Source organism: Montipora foliosa, chromosome 6 (genome assembly GCF_036669935.1).
Source record: "Montipora foliosa isolate CH-2021 chromosome 6, ASM3666993v2, whole genome shotgun sequence".
NCBI classification, from domain to species: Eukaryota; Metazoa; Cnidaria; class Anthozoa; order Scleractinia; family Acroporidae; genus Montipora; species Montipora foliosa.
The window spans coordinates 2,572,110-2,593,241 of record NC_090874.1 but is presented as its reverse complement, the minus strand read 5'-3'; the positions used below and the strand labels follow the sequence as shown (position 1 = coordinate 2,593,241).

The window sequence follows — 21,132 nt, the reverse complement described above, 5'->3', positions numbered from 1 at the left end:
AATATATTTCAGTAACTTCTGCATCAAATCGAAGACACAGTCAAGACTATTTACAAGGCCAATTAAATCTCCCGCTATCCTAAAGCGCACCTGTCTGGCCTCCGCCTCGACCCAACAGTGATACAAACCTCCTGGTGCAGCTATCAGCAATATGCCAAAAGCCACCACAAATGGCAGTGGTCCTGCTTGTCTTGAATACTTGAGAAAAGCAGAAAATCCCTGAACTTGGCTCTCATCACTTGGGGAACCAGGGGTTGACTGAGCAGTTAGAGATGTATCCACATGACTTGCTTCGATTGTCAACTCGTCCTCTTGAACATGGTCATCGTCCGTTTCCAGCCAGGCGAGTTTCACGCCATAATCTTGAATCTGAGCGAGGGATCCAACACTTGTAATAAACCCATCTTTCATCAACAACTTGTGAGGGGATCGCGCAAGGAAATCTACTCGACAAGTAGTTAACAGACGTAAACGAGACGCAAGGAAGCCTTGGATGCATTCTTCAAAAATCTGATCTGCTAACATAGTATTCAAGTGATTGAGTGGGTTGTCCAGTAGAATGATTGATGCAGTGGAATATGCCGCTCGTGCTAGATTTACACGTTCCTGTTGACCGAGGTTAAGCCTCATTCCACCTTGGCCGATAATTGTGAAATCTCCGTTAGGTAGGAGAGCGATCTCCTGGTCCAATTTGCAAGCTTTTGTGACAGCTAGGTAGCGTTCGTACTCGTAAGGCTCCCCAAAAAGAATATTCTCGCGCAGAGTTCCAGAAAATATCCACGGCTTGTGGCTAACATACGCTACCTCTCCATCTCGATTTATGTGGCCTCTATTTATCGGTACTTCCCCTAGGATGGCCTCTAACACCAACGATGTGCCAGCACCTTCATTCGGTGGCCCTGTTATTGTTAGCAACTGAGCACCTTCTAAAGTAAAGTTGATGTAATTGAGTTCGATGTGATTCACCTCGTTCTCAATTTCACAACAAACACCTTCAAGCGAGAGGTAAGGAGAGTTTCGTAGGGGTGGAGTTCCAGGACGGAAGTCCGCTTGCTTCGTATGCAATCTTGTTCCTTCTCCTCCGGGTTGCCTCAAACCATCGCTTGTATTTTCAAAAAACGAGGTTGCAGGAAAGTCAAGGAGTAGAAACCTTTCTATTTTTCTAAGGTTCGCCTGAGTTGTGACAAGAGCCTCTAGTCCTTTAACAAAAGCATTCCCACAAGATTCGTCCAGAATGTACATTGTCAAAAGAATGAGGAACGCATTGATTGTCCTCAGATCTTTCCCCATTAGCATTAGGGTTGCCAAGGACACAAAGGAGGCAATAATCGGAACGGCACGTTGAAGGGAGGCCAGAGTGGCGAGAACGATGCATTTACTTCTCACATAAAACAGTTCCTTCCTGGAAAGAGCAAATAAACATGCAAACAGTTAACTTTGCCAGTTAGACAACAAGAATAATAGTCGTAAACTGACCCTAAGGGTTTTTCCGCTCTAAGGGTCGGCTACACTTGCTTTGACTTTGATTAGTCTGCGCCTCCGGATTGGCTACAGTAATTTCTATCAGATCTTCTTCATCTCAGGACACTCAATATAAATATTGTAGTGATTGGTGGTACCTGTTAGCTTCCGTTCAATTTATTATTTCCGAATATATAAAGAGGCTGTAAAAAGACAGCAAAACTAACCTCCTAATATCCTTGATGAGGCGTTCGCACACGTGCTCATACACATTTATCTTTATCGCTCGAATACCAGCGAAAGCTTCACTCAAAAGGCGGAGCCTCCGCTGAGTGAAAATCCTGGTGCTCTGGCGCAGTTTTTCAAACACTCTGCCGACACAACAGCGTAACAGAGTGCAGACCAACAAATAAGTTATCCCAATGGTCGCTTCCCAACCAATTGTGGCAATCAAAAGTAAGGATAAAGCAAAGAGCTCAATGGGTGCTGTGAAGAGCACTGGAGAGAGACATGCGCACTGGTCAATGCAATCCAATTCAGTTGAAACTAGGTTCATGATGTGACTTCCTGAGTTGTCAGCAAAGGATCTTTGTTTAGAGTGCAATACCTTGAGAAGAGAAGAAGATTTAGACAGTGAATTAAAGCATAGTTAAACTGTTACCATTACTGTACAAGATTCCTTTATTAAAACCTGGTTGGTTACCTTTTGATACACCAGACCGGTGAGACCAGATTTCAACGATGTGCTTGTTAGATGGGCTGAAAAATAATATTGACTCCTCACAATGCTCTCTAAGGAGACTGCGATCCAAAACCCAGCGGTAACGAAACAAATCCACGGTACGGCAGATCCATAAATCAACACGGGCTCGGAATTCAGGAAAACGGCAAACATGGTGGGTTGAAGAACGCGTGTGACTACAATTAGGGTTAGAAACAGGAACAAGCCAGTGTATTCGCCAGTGGGCACGAATTCTAAGATTGTTCTCCAAAGTTGGGGGTATGTCTCGTTTGACTTCGCGGTTCGCGCGTGTCTTCTCCACAAGTGTCGCATGTTTCGCGTGACTGCCCAAGATGAGTGTTGCCCTGGAACCAGTTCATCTCTTGACTGCCTATCAGACCCAAGTCTTCTCCTAACCCAACCAAATGTGTCCGTAACATGCAGTGGAACGTATACATCCGGGGCATCGTCTTCTGTATTTTTTGGTGGCTTCTCGTGGATTCTGGTATAGCCACGCGTCAAAGTACCGACCATATCTCCTTGACGTTACACGCTGCAAAGAAATGCTCTTTGATTTATTTAACAAACGAATGAAAAATCATTGAATCTCTTTGAAATAATGTTGACTGATAGCGCCTGAAGCATGAATAATGGCTCGTAACGTCACGCTAGTTATTTTTATCAACGTTTTTAAATGTAATAAATGACGGGAAACTTGTTCAATCCAGATAAGTAGGTTGGCAAACTGCGGAATACCCGGCCACTTATTTGCATATGAATTGCGCGAAATGTTGTAAGTCTTATAATGCGTCGTTCTTCAAACGATGACGCTACAAGAATACAGTAGTGGCTAGGTATTCTGCAGTTACTCCCAATTAGTAGATTACCAATTTCGAATTCCCCTCATTACCCAAACTAAAATGACAACATTCCGATTTCGCAAGAGGCACTCGTCGTCTTCTAAGCGAGGGTAACGGACGCTCAATTAATGCTCGTCACGTTATCTCTAAGCAAAAGAAATTCGTTTTGTCAACTCACCTCAGATCAATTAAAGGTGTTTTTGAAATTTTCAGTGTTTTAGCAATGCGAGGATGATTATGACTGTTAAGTTCGTGTTGAAATATTTGCATCGGGGGCTTTAAATCTTCGAGTAAGCTTTCAGTTCAAAAGTTCGGAAAGAGAAACAGTAAGGCAAGAAAAGCTAAACAGTGGGAAATCAATTATCGTGATAATGTACAGACTAACAAAGTGATATTAAACTATAAGGAATGCAAATCAAACGCGTTTACAGAAACTCCAAACTGTGAAGAAAAGACGAATTTTGCGTAATTTCTTACCTGAATCTTCACTGCAATATTCTTCAGCGGATTATAGCGTTGCTTGTGGAAGCAAGAACGTCGGCATTAATTCATCCTTTAAGAACTAAATTCAGAAAGATTTAATCCAAAGATATAGTATAACCGATCTGGGAAATCTCAGGGGCAAGGAAACAAAAGTAATGGAGAATTGTTTTTGTATTCAGAGTGCATTGTTTCCGAAAAACAACACTACAGGTATAATAGAGTCAGTCAAACCGGACTAATTTGGCCAAGCACAAAGGATTCTCGAGGCTTTGTATCAAAGGCAGTTTTTGTACTGGGGACGCCTAATTCCTCTGAGATAAACTTAGGCAAGTCCTTGAAGTCTTCCAGTAGATAAAGGAACGAAAAAGCTCGAGGGATTAGATGACATACTTAATAAAGAACTCTCAACTCTCGGGTTTATTGCGTTTGGGAGACATTCGTCCCCCAAAGATTCGGCTGGATCCGTATACACGTCTTCATGACAGAAGAAGTAAACAGAAGTAAAAGTGTTTTTTGTTCGCCCAAGTTTACCCCGAAGGAATGCGACCACGGTATGACGATCGCTATCACTGAAAGAGTTTAAGCAATGACAATGTTATTGTTGCTGTTTTATTTGGCTTCTTTTGCCAAAGAGATACCAAAAATCACCACCTGTAAGAAAAACTGTTTTAAGTCCCCGTCACAAAAATATATTCATATCTTCTAAACTCTTTCAACCTCGTTCCCAGGGCTCTCCCAGGTGTGAGAGAACCCTGGAAACGAGTTTCACATGACGTCAAGGTGACCATCTTCGTGTCCCCTTGCAAAGAAAAGGCGGCAATGTTGGTTTATTAAAACTAATACTCCGAGAAAATGAACTCTCTCTGTTATACATACAATTTCGTTTCTTTCGGTTCGCAAACATGGCCGCTTTGCTTATTTCTTAAGTACAGCTACCCCCTCCCCTCAGAAAAAAATCCTTCCACCGTTTTTTCTGAGGGGAGGGGCGGGTTGTACACAGCCAACATGTGCACCCATTCAAATCCTAATCAAACCATATGTGACAACAATACAAATGATGGAACGCAAACACTACAAACAGTTTTAGGCTAGCGCTCGAATCTTTTGCTCACAGTGGCCATTTTTTTTAGTATCAGCTAAAATTAATGATATAATCGAACGTCTGTGCTTCAGTTTAATATTTACCATTGCAACATTACAGTTCTTTAAAAAATTCAACATACAATAATTATTGCTAAACCACAAACCCCAACCATTTACTCCCACTAACACATAGTATATTGTAAAATTCGTGAAATAAAAAGAAAGCAAAGAAAGAACTCCTATTCAAATACAGAAAGCTGCATAAAAATTTTGTTTGGAATAAAAGCGTTTCTATAATGGTCTCACCTAATGTAATAAATTTCCTGAAAGTAAATTTAAATGTATATTTATATATATGATTAGCAATTTTCACTTGACTATTCTCACAGTATTTATTAAATAACTGGGTTTCCATTTTTATCATAAATTTTACTACCTTTATGACATCTTGCATCAATCATGTCATTTAGATACAGGCAATATATTACTTTCCCTACAACACTTGTTCTTGGAATTCTTGAAGTTATATCTTTGAATGCATTTGCGCACTTTATGCCACAGCAAGCGCAACTGGCCAGTTTAAAAATGATAGCGAAATGTACTTGCTTTTTTCCAACAACAGGTGTGGTTTTTCATGTTGTTTTCGGTGTGCCACCGTAAAAATGATGTCATTAGACATCAAAACATTGTGCTATTAAACTCATTACGCTTATCTTTATTCCACAAAAACTATCCAGAAATTGGCCTGAACAATGAATTACCCTAATCACTCGGAATATTCCAATTTTTTTATGTTTTGCTCAAAGAAAGATCATTGTAAAAACATGGCTTCATGCATGGGAGCTATCAAACCAAATCAAAGAGCCACAACTAAGCCTAATATAAGGCTTAGAGATCAGCAGTTTACTACGGTCACACTTCGTAGTTGGAAAAAGATACCTTTCGACTAAAATGCAGTTAACATTGATATCTTATTAGCGCAACAATGTTTACTTTGTCTAAGTTACTATCAATGTTGTATAAACCAGTCTTTGGTTCTTTTCAATGTAGTTAAAATGATGGTTATTTTTCAAAGGAAATAAATTGTGTAAATGGGAGTAGGTCAGATTTCCTTGCAATCACTTGCTTGAACCTGACAAACGCCTTACATTGTTAAATTTGAGATCTCTGGAACGAAGCCAAACACCTCCACTGTAGTGCAGAGGAAATCTTCTGTTTCCGTGAGCTGTTCATTACCAAATGTCAGACTGGGCCCGCTGCGACCTCGGCAAAGTTCATTGTCCAACCAAACAGCATGATTTCCACCTCTGAAAAAAGACAATGATCTTACCTTAAATATTACATCCTTTTTACTTGAAAATTCGTTTTTTTCTTGTGACTTTTTTAGATGCATTTGGCCAGTATCAAGAAATCTGATCGAAAGCTGTTTACCACATGTTACAAAGTCAAGATTAAAGAACAAAGTGAGTTGTGCCGTGGTTGTAGTTAACAGATCTGACGAAATGGGTCTCTGAAAGCACCTGTGTCAAATTCTATAACATTTATTAAAGGAAGTAGGTTAATTTAAAAGGTATGCAGCCGCAGGGGGGAGGCAGGCATTAGTGAACTATTTACGCTCATGAAACTGAGCTACCCAGTAACACTATTATTTCAGAAACAGAGGTCAAAGTACGAATTTAATGTGAAAAACGGTGTGAATAAAAAGGATATTACAGTAGGCTATTCAGGGCAGTTACTCCCAGACGTTTTGCAACAGGCAAAATGTTTGGCTGTGACACTTGACGAGTGGTCGTTCCTCGTTTACATAATGCCGTTGCGAGATTTTGCGCCGGAACGAGATTTTCGCTCCGGTGCAGCAACCGGGGGGAACTCACGCCGGTGTGAGTAGCCACAGCATGACTTTTTTCGGTGATATCATGTAAACAAATACACAGAAAAAAGAGGGAACCGGAGTGAACTCCCGCCGGTGCGAAAGTCGCCCCGGTATCATGTAAACACCCTAAGACGCCGAATATGGGAATTCAACCAGGGCCACATTGGTGGGAGGCGAGTGCTCTCACCACTGCGCCATCCCTGCACCCCTGAAATGAAATTAATGTATATTTGAAGTGCGGGCTATAGAGAAAATGGAGAAGTGATCATCACACTTACTTTAATAATTACAGAAATTGTCTCGTATAGACATCTGAAAAATTTATTTCATTAAAATTTATTTTATTGGATAACAAAAGGTATCAGAGCTGTGCCTAGCTAGGAGACCTTAACACAAGATCTTAATGGAAACCAATGCACTTCTCCTTGTTTTTACCTACCCTCCTCCAACCATGAGGCCTTTATCATCGCCAGCCATAAACAAATCATTGTTCCCTTGTTCTTCTTTCTGAAGTCCAGTCCACGTATACTTAACTGGTCTGGGACTTAGACGAAAGACAAAACTTTCTCCTGTTCCAAAGTATGTCAGAGTCTTGTGTCCACTTCTACGCTCGCTCCAGCTAGTGCTTGCAAAAGCACCTATGATCTGTTGCCACAGGAAAAAAAAGGTTCTGAGGAAATTTTCTCACTGCACAAAAGGTTTGTACACTTTGCAACCACAAGCAAACAAAGGCATGTGTACAGGACAAGACGCTAACATGAACCCATGACCAGGAGCCTAAAACTCCATTGTGTTCGTGAGACCGATTTACTTGTAGATTGAATTTCCCGCGAATGAGACTCCCACAGGAACCCGATGACCAATTACAAGAAACGAACCCGACGTCAATGGGTCACCGAACCGAAACTTTTTTCGGAAAAGGTAGTCTAAAAATAGATCAGTATGGGAGTTGTAGGCTCCGGTTCATGGGTTCCTGACCCTAACAACAGGGGCTAGTAATTCTACAGGAAGAAAAGCATTTTCTATCACAGGATCACAAAAAAGTTAGTTTCTGAATCATATTAATTTCACACAGTGGGACTGGAACTAGCTAGTGAATGAGGCAGATGCAGGGGGTAACAGGTACATGAAACTGACCAAAAATAGTTGTAATGATTAAAAAATAATAATAAAGAGAAGAAGGGGTAGTAGTGACAACTGAATGAAAGTGAAACAACTGTTGTCCTCTGGGAAAATCAGTAATTTGAATAACCTCTGACAGCCACCAAAAAGCATCCGACACTTCCCCACAAAAAGTTTGCTTCTTTTTCCATAAATTGAAGTAATTAAAGACAGATTCTTTCAATCCTAAATAAAATCATTTTTTTCAATGACAACCTCAAATTTTATTGAGATCTCTTGCTTTTGTACAGCTGCCTACTATACGAAAAAAAAATTTTTTTTTTCGGAGAGTGGGCGGCTGTACACAGGGTATGAAATCTCTGGACATGGCAGTTCACACTAGTGGAGAAATAAGATCCAACAAGCCTGACACGATTGTCAAAGATCAAGGGGAGAAAACATGTTTGCTGGCCGATACAACTATCTCCCATCAAAGAAATAAATCTGTCAAAATGGGGAAAAGTCTCCAAATATAAGGATTTTGACATTGAAATCTCAAGGATGTGTGGGGCCTCAAAACAATAACTGTGTCTGTAGTGATTGGAGCCGCGGATGTATCAATCAAAAAGAGCTGGGAAAAAATTAATACGATAAAAGGTGCCCCGCAAAAATTAACAGAAGATTAGTTGACTGGTAGCTGCCCAAATTCTAAGAAAAGTGCTTTCCAATGTGAAGATACTCCTCTCACACAGAGGCGTTTGCAAAGTGGCAGCTTTCAGGCAGTGAGGGATGAAAGACTGAACTGTGAAACAATTAATGATGATGATGATGATGATTTATTTATTTATTGTGCATGCCAAAATATCAACAACGAAATGCTAATGTCAATAGTACATGTAGTTAACTTAATCAAATTGTAAAAAATATATATAGATAAAATATGATCAGAAGTGTTGCATCTATGACATGTGTCCAGAGTACTATCCACATAAATAAGTGCATTTCATCAAGAGGTATTAAAATTCCCCCACCTCACCAAAAGAGGATTTGACTAAAAGAATTGTTTCATCATCAGCCTCACACTTGCTGTAGAGAGTGCGAATGCTGCAAGAAATAAAAGACGTCTAATATTATCAATATTGTATCATCAACAAGCCCAGGGAAATTGTCAGTTTTTCCAAAATTCGGATTGAAGAAAAAAAAATAAATAAAAAGTAAGCTTCAATGAAAACAGCACAGCTCACTTGGATATTGTAGTGTTAGATTGAAATAAATTTTATAAGTGTATTATCTAACTTATGTTACACAAGAAGAACCAAAACCTAGGGAAAAGCAATACAGAATGATTTACATGTACATAACATTTTTTTTCTGCACTATACATTGGTTCTCACTTATGTTCCCAATGGAATCAATTAGCACTGATTCAATCTCTATAGCATAATATGCAGATATCATGGTAATTGTTATGAACCTGATCTACCTATAAACAATTCAGGCAACACCCTAGCATCAGCTAACGCGTCACCAAAAAATTAATAACACATTAACAAAAAAGCAACATATCACATGCTGGAATTATTTAGATTACTCAGTTGCATATGTACAGAAGACTGCATTGTGGATAATTTTTCAAGCACTCTCTTACGAAGCTGCACTTGTGAGCTGTACGGTCTAAAAATTGCTGTCAGAGCATCGTGAGGTACATGTAGGGTGAAAGACGTGTGTGCAGAACATCAGATCCTTGGGTTTTCTTGCCCACCTGTTACATCTCTCGACAGTCAGTCAATTGCTTGTAATCTCGCAATCTGATTGGCAAATCTGCTGTTGTCAATAAGAGTCTAGACAATGCTGTACGTGTCATGCACGCGTCAATTTGTCACGCAATGTAATAGCCAATCAGTAATGGCATTGGCCATTTTGAGAAATAACCCAATCATATTGTGAGAAAGTTAAAAACAACGCTTGCTCTTTCTTTGTGTCGTGATTTTGGTCACGCTCTGAAATAAAAACGTTCTTTGCGTTCTTTGTGCCTCACGAGTCCACAACATTTTGACCACTGTGATGACAAATATTGTTGTCGATTTAAGCAATAGACCACAAGTCTCTATGGTTTATAGGCTGATAAACCACGCGGGATGTTGGTAGAACACGAGAAGAATTCGTAAATCACGAGCAGCAGGTGAGTGATTTACGAATCCTTCGAGTGTTCTTACAACATCCCAAGTGGTTTATCATGCCTATAAACCATAGAAACCTGTGGTCTATTGCTTTTATATAATAATTCAGGAGACGCCTGATTTTTCCATGAGTTAATTGGCAAAATAAAACATAGCTGATTAACCAATCAGAGTGGGCGCATTGATTTGGTTATTATATAAAAGAGTATAGACAATGCTGAACCACTTTCAATTTGTTAAATTCATTTGTTATACCCCCCAACTCAAATACGTTTTCCGATTGGAGGAGAATGTGTCACGTGCCATGGTCCAAAACTCACTAATTACTAATTAACTCCCTAGGGAAACAACGACTTGAACTTTCGACTCGCACATGATCAGGTCATATACCTTTGAAATAGCAGCAAATTCTGTGTAAAAATCTGTGTATTATTCTATTTTGAGTTGGGAGCTATAACAAAGCACTTAATGACTGGCCCCATGGAAACCAGTGAAACAAAACTCACTTTTTCCCTTGGAACCAGTCATTAAGTGCTTATTGATCAGAGACACTACGTGTTCACTGCATCAAGAGATATATTCAGAATTGGGTCATGCTGTTATTAAAACAACCTTTAAGCAGAGGGGAATACTCTGAGCCCTGAAATAATTGTTGTTTAAAAGAAACATGATATGATACTAATGACCTCTTGATTGAAGCGTAAAACCTATGTACCATGTAGACTAGCACTGGTGCCTACCAATCTTATTGTGCACTGGGAAAAATGCAGATCAAATAATGAAATTTAAAAATGCTGAGTTATACTTTATGAAAAGAAAACAAACAGACACATCTCTGACATAAAATAATTCAGTTGCTGTGACTGTCTCAATGTTTTCTCCTTTTTTTCCCTCCCCTTTTTCTTTCTGGTTATTGTCATGTAATTTTGTTAAATAATCTGATCTGCCCCCCCCCCCTATTAACAAGCAATTAGTTACCCCCCATCGATCACTTTGACACAATATTGTAATAATTATTTTTTGTAACCTTTTTTTTAAGTATGACTGTAAGTGTTGTTACCGTATTAAAATAATAATAATAATAATAATAATAATAATAATAATAATAATAATAATGAAAAAAGACATGAAAAAGAAAAAAAAAAGAAAACAGGAGAACTGGAATACAAAGATTTTCAGAGCACTGAATTTATGCATTTCTGGCTGACGTACAGACTATAAGTATTTTAACTGTGCACCAATCCACTGCCATCTTATTCCAGTTTCTTCAGTCACTATACCACACATTTTTATCCAGTGGTTGTGCAGCAAGGTGTCTAAATTTAATCCATTCTCTTAAATGAGTGACACTTACATAGATAGATTTTACTCTGTTTAAAGGGGGGGGGGGCACTTGGGGGTTGAAAGGGTTCTTAACTTCACGGACAGCACCGAAGGTGACTATACCCCCCCCCCCTCCACTTTTTGCCAATTGTTTTGTTTTCAGCTTGATCAAAGACTGAGTAATTTACGCATCCCATTTTTAAGCACCCCCCCCCCCCACCACCCCACTTTCAAACATACTCCACGGCCCCTGATCTAAATCACAAAGTTCCATATGCACCTATATCCATCAATGTCAGTTGTAAACAAACAAACAGGCTTCTTGATCTGCAGTCTGTCAGGTAACCATGAACATAGCAATTCCCACTACAAACAAGAGAAAACAATAATGATATTACGTCAAATGCAGCTACACTTAAATAAAATAGTGCTCAGGTACATGTCTGTTCAGAAGTTTCACAAGTGATCTCCAAGCAGTCTTTTTCCTGACTGTTTCTGGTGTCCTCTCTTTGATATTTTTAGACAGAGCAAGCATAAATGGACTAGTTGTAAGAAAGATTGTTTCCTTACCCCACAAGCTACATAGCTAGCTTGCAGAAGGGAAAACTCTGCTTTGTAAGAAACTTACTTGCCAAACCAATCATCAGCCCCTTTATTTGGAAAATTAACCCTGCAGCTGGGCACAGACACTCAAACCACATAAAACACAAAATTCACACCACACAATGAGAAAGATTCTCTAACAAACCTCTTCTTTGGATAGTAAATTAGAGCCTTTGACAGCAAACACAGGCTTGATAGCAACCAAGCTATTCTCTGGAATTTCCAACGCTCCATTTTCCAACAAAGCGATATTTTTACTTTTTAGCCTCTCCAACTTCTTCCTTGAGAGGTCTAAAATCTTAAATGCTGTCTAAAATAAAATATAGATATAATGGGTTCTCATAAGCAGTTTTTACTACACGTAAATTAACCTTCTGGGAGATATGGAGGGTTTGCAGGTCAACCTTTCCCCAGAAGGAGGTCTACGTGAAAATGAAATGATTGATACAAATGCCAGTGAGAGCAATCAAGAAATTATAGTATTTACCCACTGACCCCAGGGAGTGAGACTTAACGGATTTTACTCCTCAACTACTGTTCCTACTGAACAGCGAGACAGTGCATATGCAAATTAGCCATCACAGCCATGTTCAACCTTGTATGGAAAATAAATATAGCAAAATAAATGTTGCCAGTTTGAAATAAATATTTTAGGCAACAAAAGAGATCAAAACAAAATGCCAAATGAAATAGTATAAGAGAACTAGCCTGTAAAAGTTTGAGTCCTCGTAAAGGCATTTGTGCAGCAAACTGTTTGAACACATCCTCCAAGTCTAAGTTATCTGACATCTCAACTAAAATCAGAATTACTGCATTAGACAAGAGGGGAGCAGGAATGACGCAGGGGTGAAAGCACTCCCCTCTAATCAATGTGACCCATGTTTGACTGCCAGACTTGACATCACATTTTGGTTGAGTTTGTTGGTTCTCTACTCTTCACCAAGAGGTTTTTTTCCAGGTACCCGGGTTTTCACTTCTCCTCAAAATCCCACCCAATTAGTCAGGGTTTGAGCTTGAATTTGATCACTTGGGGACAGTTTGTCGCCATGACTAAAATTGTGGGGGACATTTTCATTTTTAGGGGGATAGTCAACTTTTTTCCGTTCTCTTACCAGTAATTTAAAACAGGCTCTTAGGAGTGAGATTTCAGAGATTTTACTCTGTATAATGCCACATGATTTTACTCATCAGCAGGGAGTGGTTCAGCAGTCAGTGGATTTTACTCTGTCTAAAACCAGACAATTTAACTCATAAAAGGGCAAAGGGTTGGGAGTCAATGATTCCAAGGAGTCACACTTGATAGATTTTACTCTAGACTAATGCCAGACAAAAAAATTATTTTACTCATCAGGAGTCATTGGGTTAATCCATAATGTTGTGATTAACGTACATGTATGGTTAAAATAAAAATTCACATCATCAAACAAAGAGTGCATTATTTTATGTGACAATGGCCGTATTTATACTAGAGGACGTCTAGGACGTCCAGATGCATTAAACGTCTGGCCATAAGTGCGACTAATATAAATACGGGACACACTTAACTTCGACGGTTAGAAATCAAATTCATGATTTTCTTTAAAAGATACTTGGATTTAATCACCAAAGAGACTGTGTGCCCTTCATTGCTAAGTGCGTCCTAGTTTAGTGCGTCTCGTCTTTATACTAGACAGCTTAGACGTCTGAGACGACTAAGACGTCTGTTAAGTGCGTCGTTCAGACGCACTTAACTTGAGATGTTTAATTCGCCTGACGCTTAATGCGTCCACCTTATTTCCCGTATTTATACTAGTCGTCTAAGACGTCTTAGACATCCTCTAGTATACAACTGTAAATACGGCCAATCTTGAAATTATTATGCAAAGTACAAGTCAACTAAAAATACCTTCGATTCTAAATACCTTCTTTTTCAATAAACTTTGCAAACTGATTGAAGACAATCAACCCCACACGAACAAGAATTTTTGGACCTTGAACAAGAAAGCTGTCAACAATATACACCTAGAGAATACAACATACCAAGGTTAGATTCATAAGAATTCAAGAATAGTATTAAAGGAATGCATGCTTAATCTTAGTATCTGACTACCGGTATCTCATTTTGTTATCTTATCAAATTGTGGCCAAATTCTGAGCAATAAAATAATGAAAATTATGTTAGACACTGTCTAGAAGGTCACTACAGACAAAAGCTTTGAGTTAGGGTCTTCAGTACAGCTTAGGGACAGGCAAGGGTCATACTTGAAAGCAAAAATATACTTTGGCTAGTCAAGTGAGTCCTTAACAAATTTTCACTGTGATGATAAAATATCGTTGTGGATATAAGAATACAGACCACTCTGAACCACTGGTGACCCAGGCTCTGCAAGTGGCAGTTTAAATACGGTAATTGTGAGGGAGTGATTTCTGCAAAAATATCTTGGTAAAACTGATAATAAAATGGTCTCCAATGGAGGCCATTTTATTGTCATTTACCGAATACTGAGACTATTGTGCAGAAATCGCTCTCTGACAATTACCGTAAACGTCCATGTATAAGCCGCATCCGTAGATAAGCCGCACCCCGAATTTAGAAGCACAGATTTTGGAAAAAAATGTTGTACAATAAAGTTTGAAGTTCCAGTAACGTTCTATTGCTATAAACCAACAAGGACAAACAATCACGGTTTCACAATAAAGTTGAAATTCCTTCAATTGAAACAGAACGAACGACTGCTTAGTAGCCAAGCTTTAAATGTGGGGAGGAGTCTGGGCCAGGGCCTGGGTATCATGACCAAGATGTCCGGCGAAAAAATTCATGCAGAACAGGAGCTTGATAATGCAGTCGACAAATTTGCCGAGAAGGTGGTCAAGGACAACGAAACAGTCGGCCATTTACCTGGCGAGTACTCGCGAATTTTGTGGTATTTTATCGTATGTGGGAATGGAGTCCTTGTAGGTTGGTGTTTACTTGTTCGAGTAAAGCGAAAATTAATCACTTGAAAGAACTCTTGGAGAGCAAGATTCGCCGATAAACACTCGAAGACACAAACGGCTCCTTTAGGAGCCACCACTCATTAAAAAGTCAATGAACAACAGCAACATGCTCTCAGTTTCTTTTGTTTCTTCACTGAGATCTTAAGAAGTTGTATGGATATTAATTAAGTTTTTTAAAACTCCAAACACAGATGTATCCATGGATAAGCCGCACCCTTGATTTATGGCTTCAATTTTGTGAAAAAAAGTGTGGCTTATACATGGACGTTTACGGTACTGTATTTTTGAACTGCCACTTGCAGAGCCTGGGTCAACTGTAGCTGAACCACAAATTCAAATTTTTTTTCCCAAAAAACCGTCAAAGAAAATGTTTATTTCAGAGTGTGATCAAGATTGTGACACAAAAAAGAGCAAGTGTTACATGTACATCTATATAATCTTCTCGCAATCTGATTGGTTTATTTCCCAAAATGCACAGCATTGTCTAGACTTTTATCAACAACGGCAAATTAGCCAATCAGATTGCAAGATTACAGGCAATTGTGGTAAAAAAATCAATATTACCAATGTCCAAAAATCAAGGTAATGGAACATCCAAGTCAGCCAGTCAGGAATAAGAACAGCATTTCTAGGAACTTGATTTCCAGTGCAAACTTGAATAAATATCTTGATCAGTTTGTGAGATGACATCTGGAATTACAGAATTAAAATAATAATTATTATCAGTTATTCAATGTGATGGTCAGGTGTATGTGATTAACAATCCCAATGCTATAATTTGTGAAACTATTGTACAGAAAAGAAAGATGGCCCAATTAAATTGCTACTCTTGTCAACATTGAAGAGAAATGTGGATGCAGTGAGCACTGCAGACATGAATGCCTGCATAATTCATTGCATGCCTATAGCATCAGTCTTGGAACCAGTCTGAACCACCTCAATTCGCACGAAAATAATAACAAATTATGTTGACAATAATGATGATGATGATGATGATGATGATGATGACGATGATGATGACAATTTAACCTGCGATCAGGCCCATTTTAAGCTTTGCTCATAAATCTTTTTTCTCTAATGTTGTCGCTCACTAAAAAATAATTATTGGGTCTGACCAAAGTCTCTCAAGAATTGTGATATGATTAGCTGTTAAAATACCAGAAGTGAAAACTCCTTTGTGACTGCATGCAGCTCACAAAGTCCTCCAGACTGCTACGCCTTTGGTGTACAAAGACGTTTTCCACCTTGCTTCTTTAATACAATGACAATGCAACTTGATTTTATTGGCATAAATGTAGATATACCATCTCAAAGATGTCATAACTTGTCATGAATTTGAATCTCTGGAATGTCTCCATCAAGAGCAAGCTCTGTGGCCATGCCATCCAACTTACTTTGGCATTGCTGCTTCCCAGTTGTTTTGAAAGCCAAATAGCAAAGAAAAGCCGAGAAGAAGGTTAACTGGTTCTTTCAAATGGCAATGACATGGTTCAGACAAAGCACGTACATACTTTCAACAGGAGGAAATGCTTGATAAAAATTAATTGCAAGTTACAGGAATGTATAACATTATTTCAATTATCTGTACAGTAACTGCTTTATTTACATGGCTTGTCCTGCATGCCAAATTATTCAGTGTGTTAAAAACGTTGTATCTGATCTGATTTTAAAAATTTGGTCATACATTAGATAAAAGATGGTCTTAAACTCAATCTTCGGTTGCAAATGCAACCTTCTTCAGAGAAATATGCAGTTCTGAGTGTGATTTTACTCTAAATAAGGCTGCAGCTGCAACCAAAAATTCAGTTTAAGACTGTTTTTTATCTATATATAACCAAATTTTTAAAATCAGATCACATAATTACATTTTTTTAAAACACATAATAATACTATTATTATGATGACTGATCGCCTTTCAAACATTTGGTGTTATAATTATCGTGGAAAGGTATATATAGTAACATTCTCCATGCTTGAAACATGTATTTCTTACTATAAATTAAAGCTAAAGGTAATGTCCATTTATAGCAACACAGACAAAATAGCTCTTGGACAAACCAAAATAAAATGCATCTGCTGTGCCACCACAAGTCCTCCTCGTGAGTATAGTGTCACGCAAGTATGTTAAAATCTGACTGGCTGATGAAGGACATCATTCAAGCCAATCAATCCTCTTTTTTTTTTAAGTGGGCAGAAGGAATTTCAAAGAGGAATTTGGTCAGGCTTTATTTTACCGTGCACAACTACATTGTAAAATACAGCATGATCGCAGGGTAATGATAATGATGATGATGAGGATGATGATAATGGAGGTGTTTATTTGACATTGACGCAAGTTTCGTTATATGATCATGTCAATCACCTAAGCAATGAGAAATACATGTCATCAAATGGGAACTCTGAAAAATCTGAACCCCAGATGGGATTTGAACCCATAACCCTCAGTGATTTAGAATAACCACTGAGCTACTGGAGACTAGCGCTGGTCAATATCTACATTTCACCATTGCTTACCACAGAGCCTCCAGTACATGTTGCTCAGTGGTTAGAGCATCCAACCAGATCACAGGGGATCATGGAGTATCACCTGGAGCTCGGATTTTTCTAAGGTTCCCATTTGATGCACAAGACCATGTCAATGCCACCAAAAAGAAACTACAGTAAAAGTTGAACTAGGTTGAAATAGTCCTGTATCACTTACGTGCAACATTTATAAATGTGCATCACCTCAACACCTGAATATTAAGCTTCAACTTACAAAATAAGATTTGAAGGCATCTTGGAAAGTTTTTGCCATCACAGCAGCTGCTCTTTTGCTCTGATCCAGCATAGATCTTCTAGAATTCACAACAGCAGACAAGCAAGCATAACAGAGGTTTTCATCCATGAAATGAAGGAACAAAGATGCCAAAGGAGGAACCAAAGGTGCAAACTGGATATCGGGGTGCATGTGGTAAAGAATGTAGAGGATTTTAAGACAAGTTTTCTCTCCGTCTGATGATAAAAGGTAAGTTGGTACCTCTCTGACACCACTGAAAATGGTTGAAGGTATATAGGAAGGAACTTGGATCCCTGTTGAGATTCAAAATATGAAAATAATACTAATAGTTATCATAATAAGAAGCTAATTTTCATAATAATGCGTTCCCTACTCAACCCCTTTTGTCTGGTTCAATGTCAGATCATATCACGTTTTGAAACCTTTGATCAATTTGCAAATAACAGTATTGACAGTACATGTGAGTTGCAAGAGTCTTGCTAATTAAATTTATCATTATGGAACTTTCCAGCAGAAAATTTTTATCCAGGCATACAGACACAATTATCATTTTATCATTTCGTAAATTATCTTTTTATTTGTTTCATATCAGTTGTAGCGTACAAAATCAGGGCTCGAAATTGCGACCAATACGGTCGCATTTGCGACTAAATTTTTCCCTTTGCGACTAAAATATCTGGAGAAGTCGCAAATTTGCGACTTGTTGTCACCTTCCTTCTTTCGAAACAAAAGGGTTAGAAGTTGCCACTTTGCTGCTACTTTTGCTAAAATAAATAAACAAATAAATAAATGACAAAATTATTTTGTTTCTCGCAGTGAATTTTCTCTGAAGGTAGCGTAATTGTATAGTAATTTAGCTGCGATGTTACGTGCACAGCTCCATTCCTTCAATCATTCGCCATTTTCAGCAGTTTCTTTACACACAAGTACTGCGGGCTCATATTTTTTTGCTAAACCGCTGACAAGACAATGCAGCGCGGCGATTTTGCGACTAAAATTTGCGAAATTGCGACTAAATTTTCGTATCTTATCGCAAAATGCAACTGGATTTTTTCGTTAATTTCGAGCCCTGAAAATGCAAGTATCTTCTTTCTTTTCTTTACAAAAGCAGGTTTAGTTTTCTTGTTTTAGGTTGATGATCATTACCTGTTGATGATTGCAATTCATCTCCTTTTACTTAATACTCTAAGTGGTTCTCAGTGCTCTGATATATGTATCATGATCTGTCGCCGAGAACCAAACCTAATCCCTTTAGTCTTCTTGATTCTTCTTGAAAAAGCTGGAAAACTACTTCCAGGTATTTTCCTAATTTAAATAATATCATTTATTTGCCACTATCAGCCAATATTGTGTTAAAAAATAAAGGAATGATGGAGTGTTTTTTACATACAGAGGGTAAGACATTAAAGGAATAAAGAGCAGAAAAATACAAGGTTTAAAGGTGTGTTAAATTTTTGCAAAATTAATCTCACAGAAACATGGCATCTTCATCAAAATCAGAGGTGGTTTTTTTTAGACCCTGGCCACCAGCATTGCTATGACAACCCCAGTATCATGATACCTCAACAACCAAAAGATGCATTATCTATCTTGGTCCAAAACGTGGTCGTGATCTGCTAATTTCTCTTTAATTAAATTAATTAATTAATTACTTTGCTCCTTAATTATCAATCCTTTTTTTGGACAACTTGGCACATTCGAATGAAGTGTAGTGCACTTCCTTTCTTACCCATGTGATCAACCGTTTCTTCATAGTATTGAGGGGAATTGAAAATAATATCTGCCCCTCCACTTGCATCTGTCCAAAGCTCAGACCTGAGTTTCGGTGAAACTCCTTGTCTGACTAGTTTCTTTAGCTTCACTGTTTCTCCATGTTCTGGATTTTGGATCCATTTCTGCAAAGTCTCCTTGAATTCTTCTTCGGAGTATTTTGCCTTATCATAGTATACAGTATCTGTTGTGGAAGACCGAGAGCTTTGTCTCGATGTTTTTCTCGCTTTCTTTGAAATCCTGGAGTCGTCTCTGCTGAGCTTCCTGTCAGATGAAACCTGTACCCACTTAGAGAAACAAGCCCCGTTGACATCGCACAGTTCCATTTCCTTTTCGTTGCAGTTCGATTGTTAGAAATTAAAAGGTAAATCCTGATTTTAAAAAAACGTTTGTGGGTCGTCCCTTCCAAACAAAACCCAAGCCTGAATGTCCACTGTATCTCGCTTCGGCAAATTCATCGGCGAAGCATGTTTCTACGAACCGTTTCCGGTCATTCATGTGATCAAGAATGATAATCCTCAATTTTGGAAGCATCTGTCACACAACTTTGACACCAATTCTATTAGTAAAAAACAAGGCCTGAGACAACTTCGATCTGCCTTTTTATCTTTTCAGAAGCCACAGAAAGCAACGAGTTCGACACCTCCAGTCCGCCATATTAGGCTGATTTAGCAACAGAACGGGAACGGCAGTGGCGACGGCGCGCGCAGAAAAAACACCAATGAGAATTCAGAATAGATCGTTTTCACGTGACGTCATCATTTTCTAAAATCCAAAACTAAAGTTTTTATCCTCATCGGGCATAAGAGGCGGTAAATTTGTATCCATTTGCAATTTTAAAGCTCAATAGCGTGCTTCGTTTGGAAACCAGAGCATTTTGAATTTCTGAGTTATAGCGGTGCGTGACACGAGGCGACGATCGAGTTTATTGAGAAATATATATTTATCTCATGGTTTTGAGCCTTTTTAGAATTTAAAGCATTAGGAAAAGTGCTTAGGTAAATAGCTGTCTGTTCAGTACAGATGATCACTCGCCTAGAAAGCCAAAGTAAGTAACAGATGTTGACACTATTTTCCGGCCGCCATATTGGTGCACCACAGATGTGCACCAACATGGCGTTTTCATACTGGGCTCTGTAAATTTCTGCGAAACATTTCGACGAATATCTGAAGTTTGGGGAAACGCACAGGCCTAAAACTTGGAGAAGTGTCTTCTTCATTTATCTTCTACAACATCACGAATTCTTGACTTTTTCCACTGGATGGTTTTCGATTTATTTTTTTATTGCATGACAGTGAAAACGATCTATAGAGTAGACTCCACTCTTTTCTTCTCTGTTCTAAATTCTCATTGGTAGTTTTGCTGCGCGCGACGTCGCCATTGACGTTCCCGTTCTGTTGCTAAATCAGCCACAACTCGTGCCAAGCCTTTAGCGCAAAAGTAAGTCAGGGTAGCTCTGGAGGAGCTCTGGGGACGACGGGCTGGGCCACAAGGGACCCATTCTCTTCCTCGGATTGCCCCAGTATCCCCATTTTTTTTTCTCCGTTTAGCCTCGTCCGACCGACCCAAATTTTTGGCATTTTCCCAAAAAAAAAAAAGCCATTTTTATGTCGCATAGGAGTCTCGGTGGTTGATCCTTTTTCCCACGTTGACTTAATTTTGCAACAACATCCACCAACTTTTCCGCCATATTGTATTTGGGTTCACGTCTTGTTGTTTTCCTGGCCACAGCTATCAGGCCTCCGATTCCGATTTTTTAGTTTTTTTTTTTTTTTCAATCCGACCGACCAACCCAATATCAGGAAACGCATTCGACGGTAAACGAAAAAAAAATTGGGGATGGCCTAATTTGCTCTGAATTGACTATGAGCGACTTTCACATAACCCGCAATGCATTTTGTTTTCCCCACAGAATTTT

General features: G+C 38.8%; 2 protein-coding genes across 2 annotated transcripts in view; both read right to left on the bottom strand.

Annotated features, from left to right (window-relative positions):
* The window catches only part of LOC138004945 (ATP-binding cassette sub-family C member 4-like), a 14,078-nt gene extending 12,061 nt beyond the window's left edge, over positions 1-2,017 (bottom strand). The window contains exons 1-2 of the mRNA XM_068851239.1: positions 1,689-2,017; positions 129-1,402 (exon numbers count right to left, since the gene is read on the bottom strand). Coding sequence (XP_068707340.1) covers positions 129-1,402; positions 1,689-2,017 — 1,603 coding nt within the window. The remainder of the gene's footprint in view (positions 1-128; positions 1,403-1,688) is intronic.
* Positions 2,018-4,686: 2,669 nt separating this feature from the next.
* LOC138006287 (GTPase-activating protein skywalker-like) lies at positions 4,687-19,900 on the bottom strand. Its single transcript, XM_068852524.1, has 10 exons — positions 19,173-19,900; positions 17,423-17,736; positions 15,229-15,354; positions 13,590-13,689; positions 12,393-12,482; positions 11,834-11,994; positions 11,366-11,451; positions 8,614-8,686; positions 6,921-7,126; positions 4,687-5,915 (listed from the first exon to the last, which is right to left on the bottom strand). The coding sequence occupies exons 1-10, from the start codon at positions 19,537-19,539 to the stop codon at positions 5,753-5,755; spliced, it is 1,686 nt and encodes a 561-aa protein (XP_068708625.1). The 5' UTR covers positions 19,540-19,900; the 3' UTR covers positions 4,687-5,752.
* Between the last annotated feature and the right edge of the window lie 1,232 nt (positions 19,901-21,132).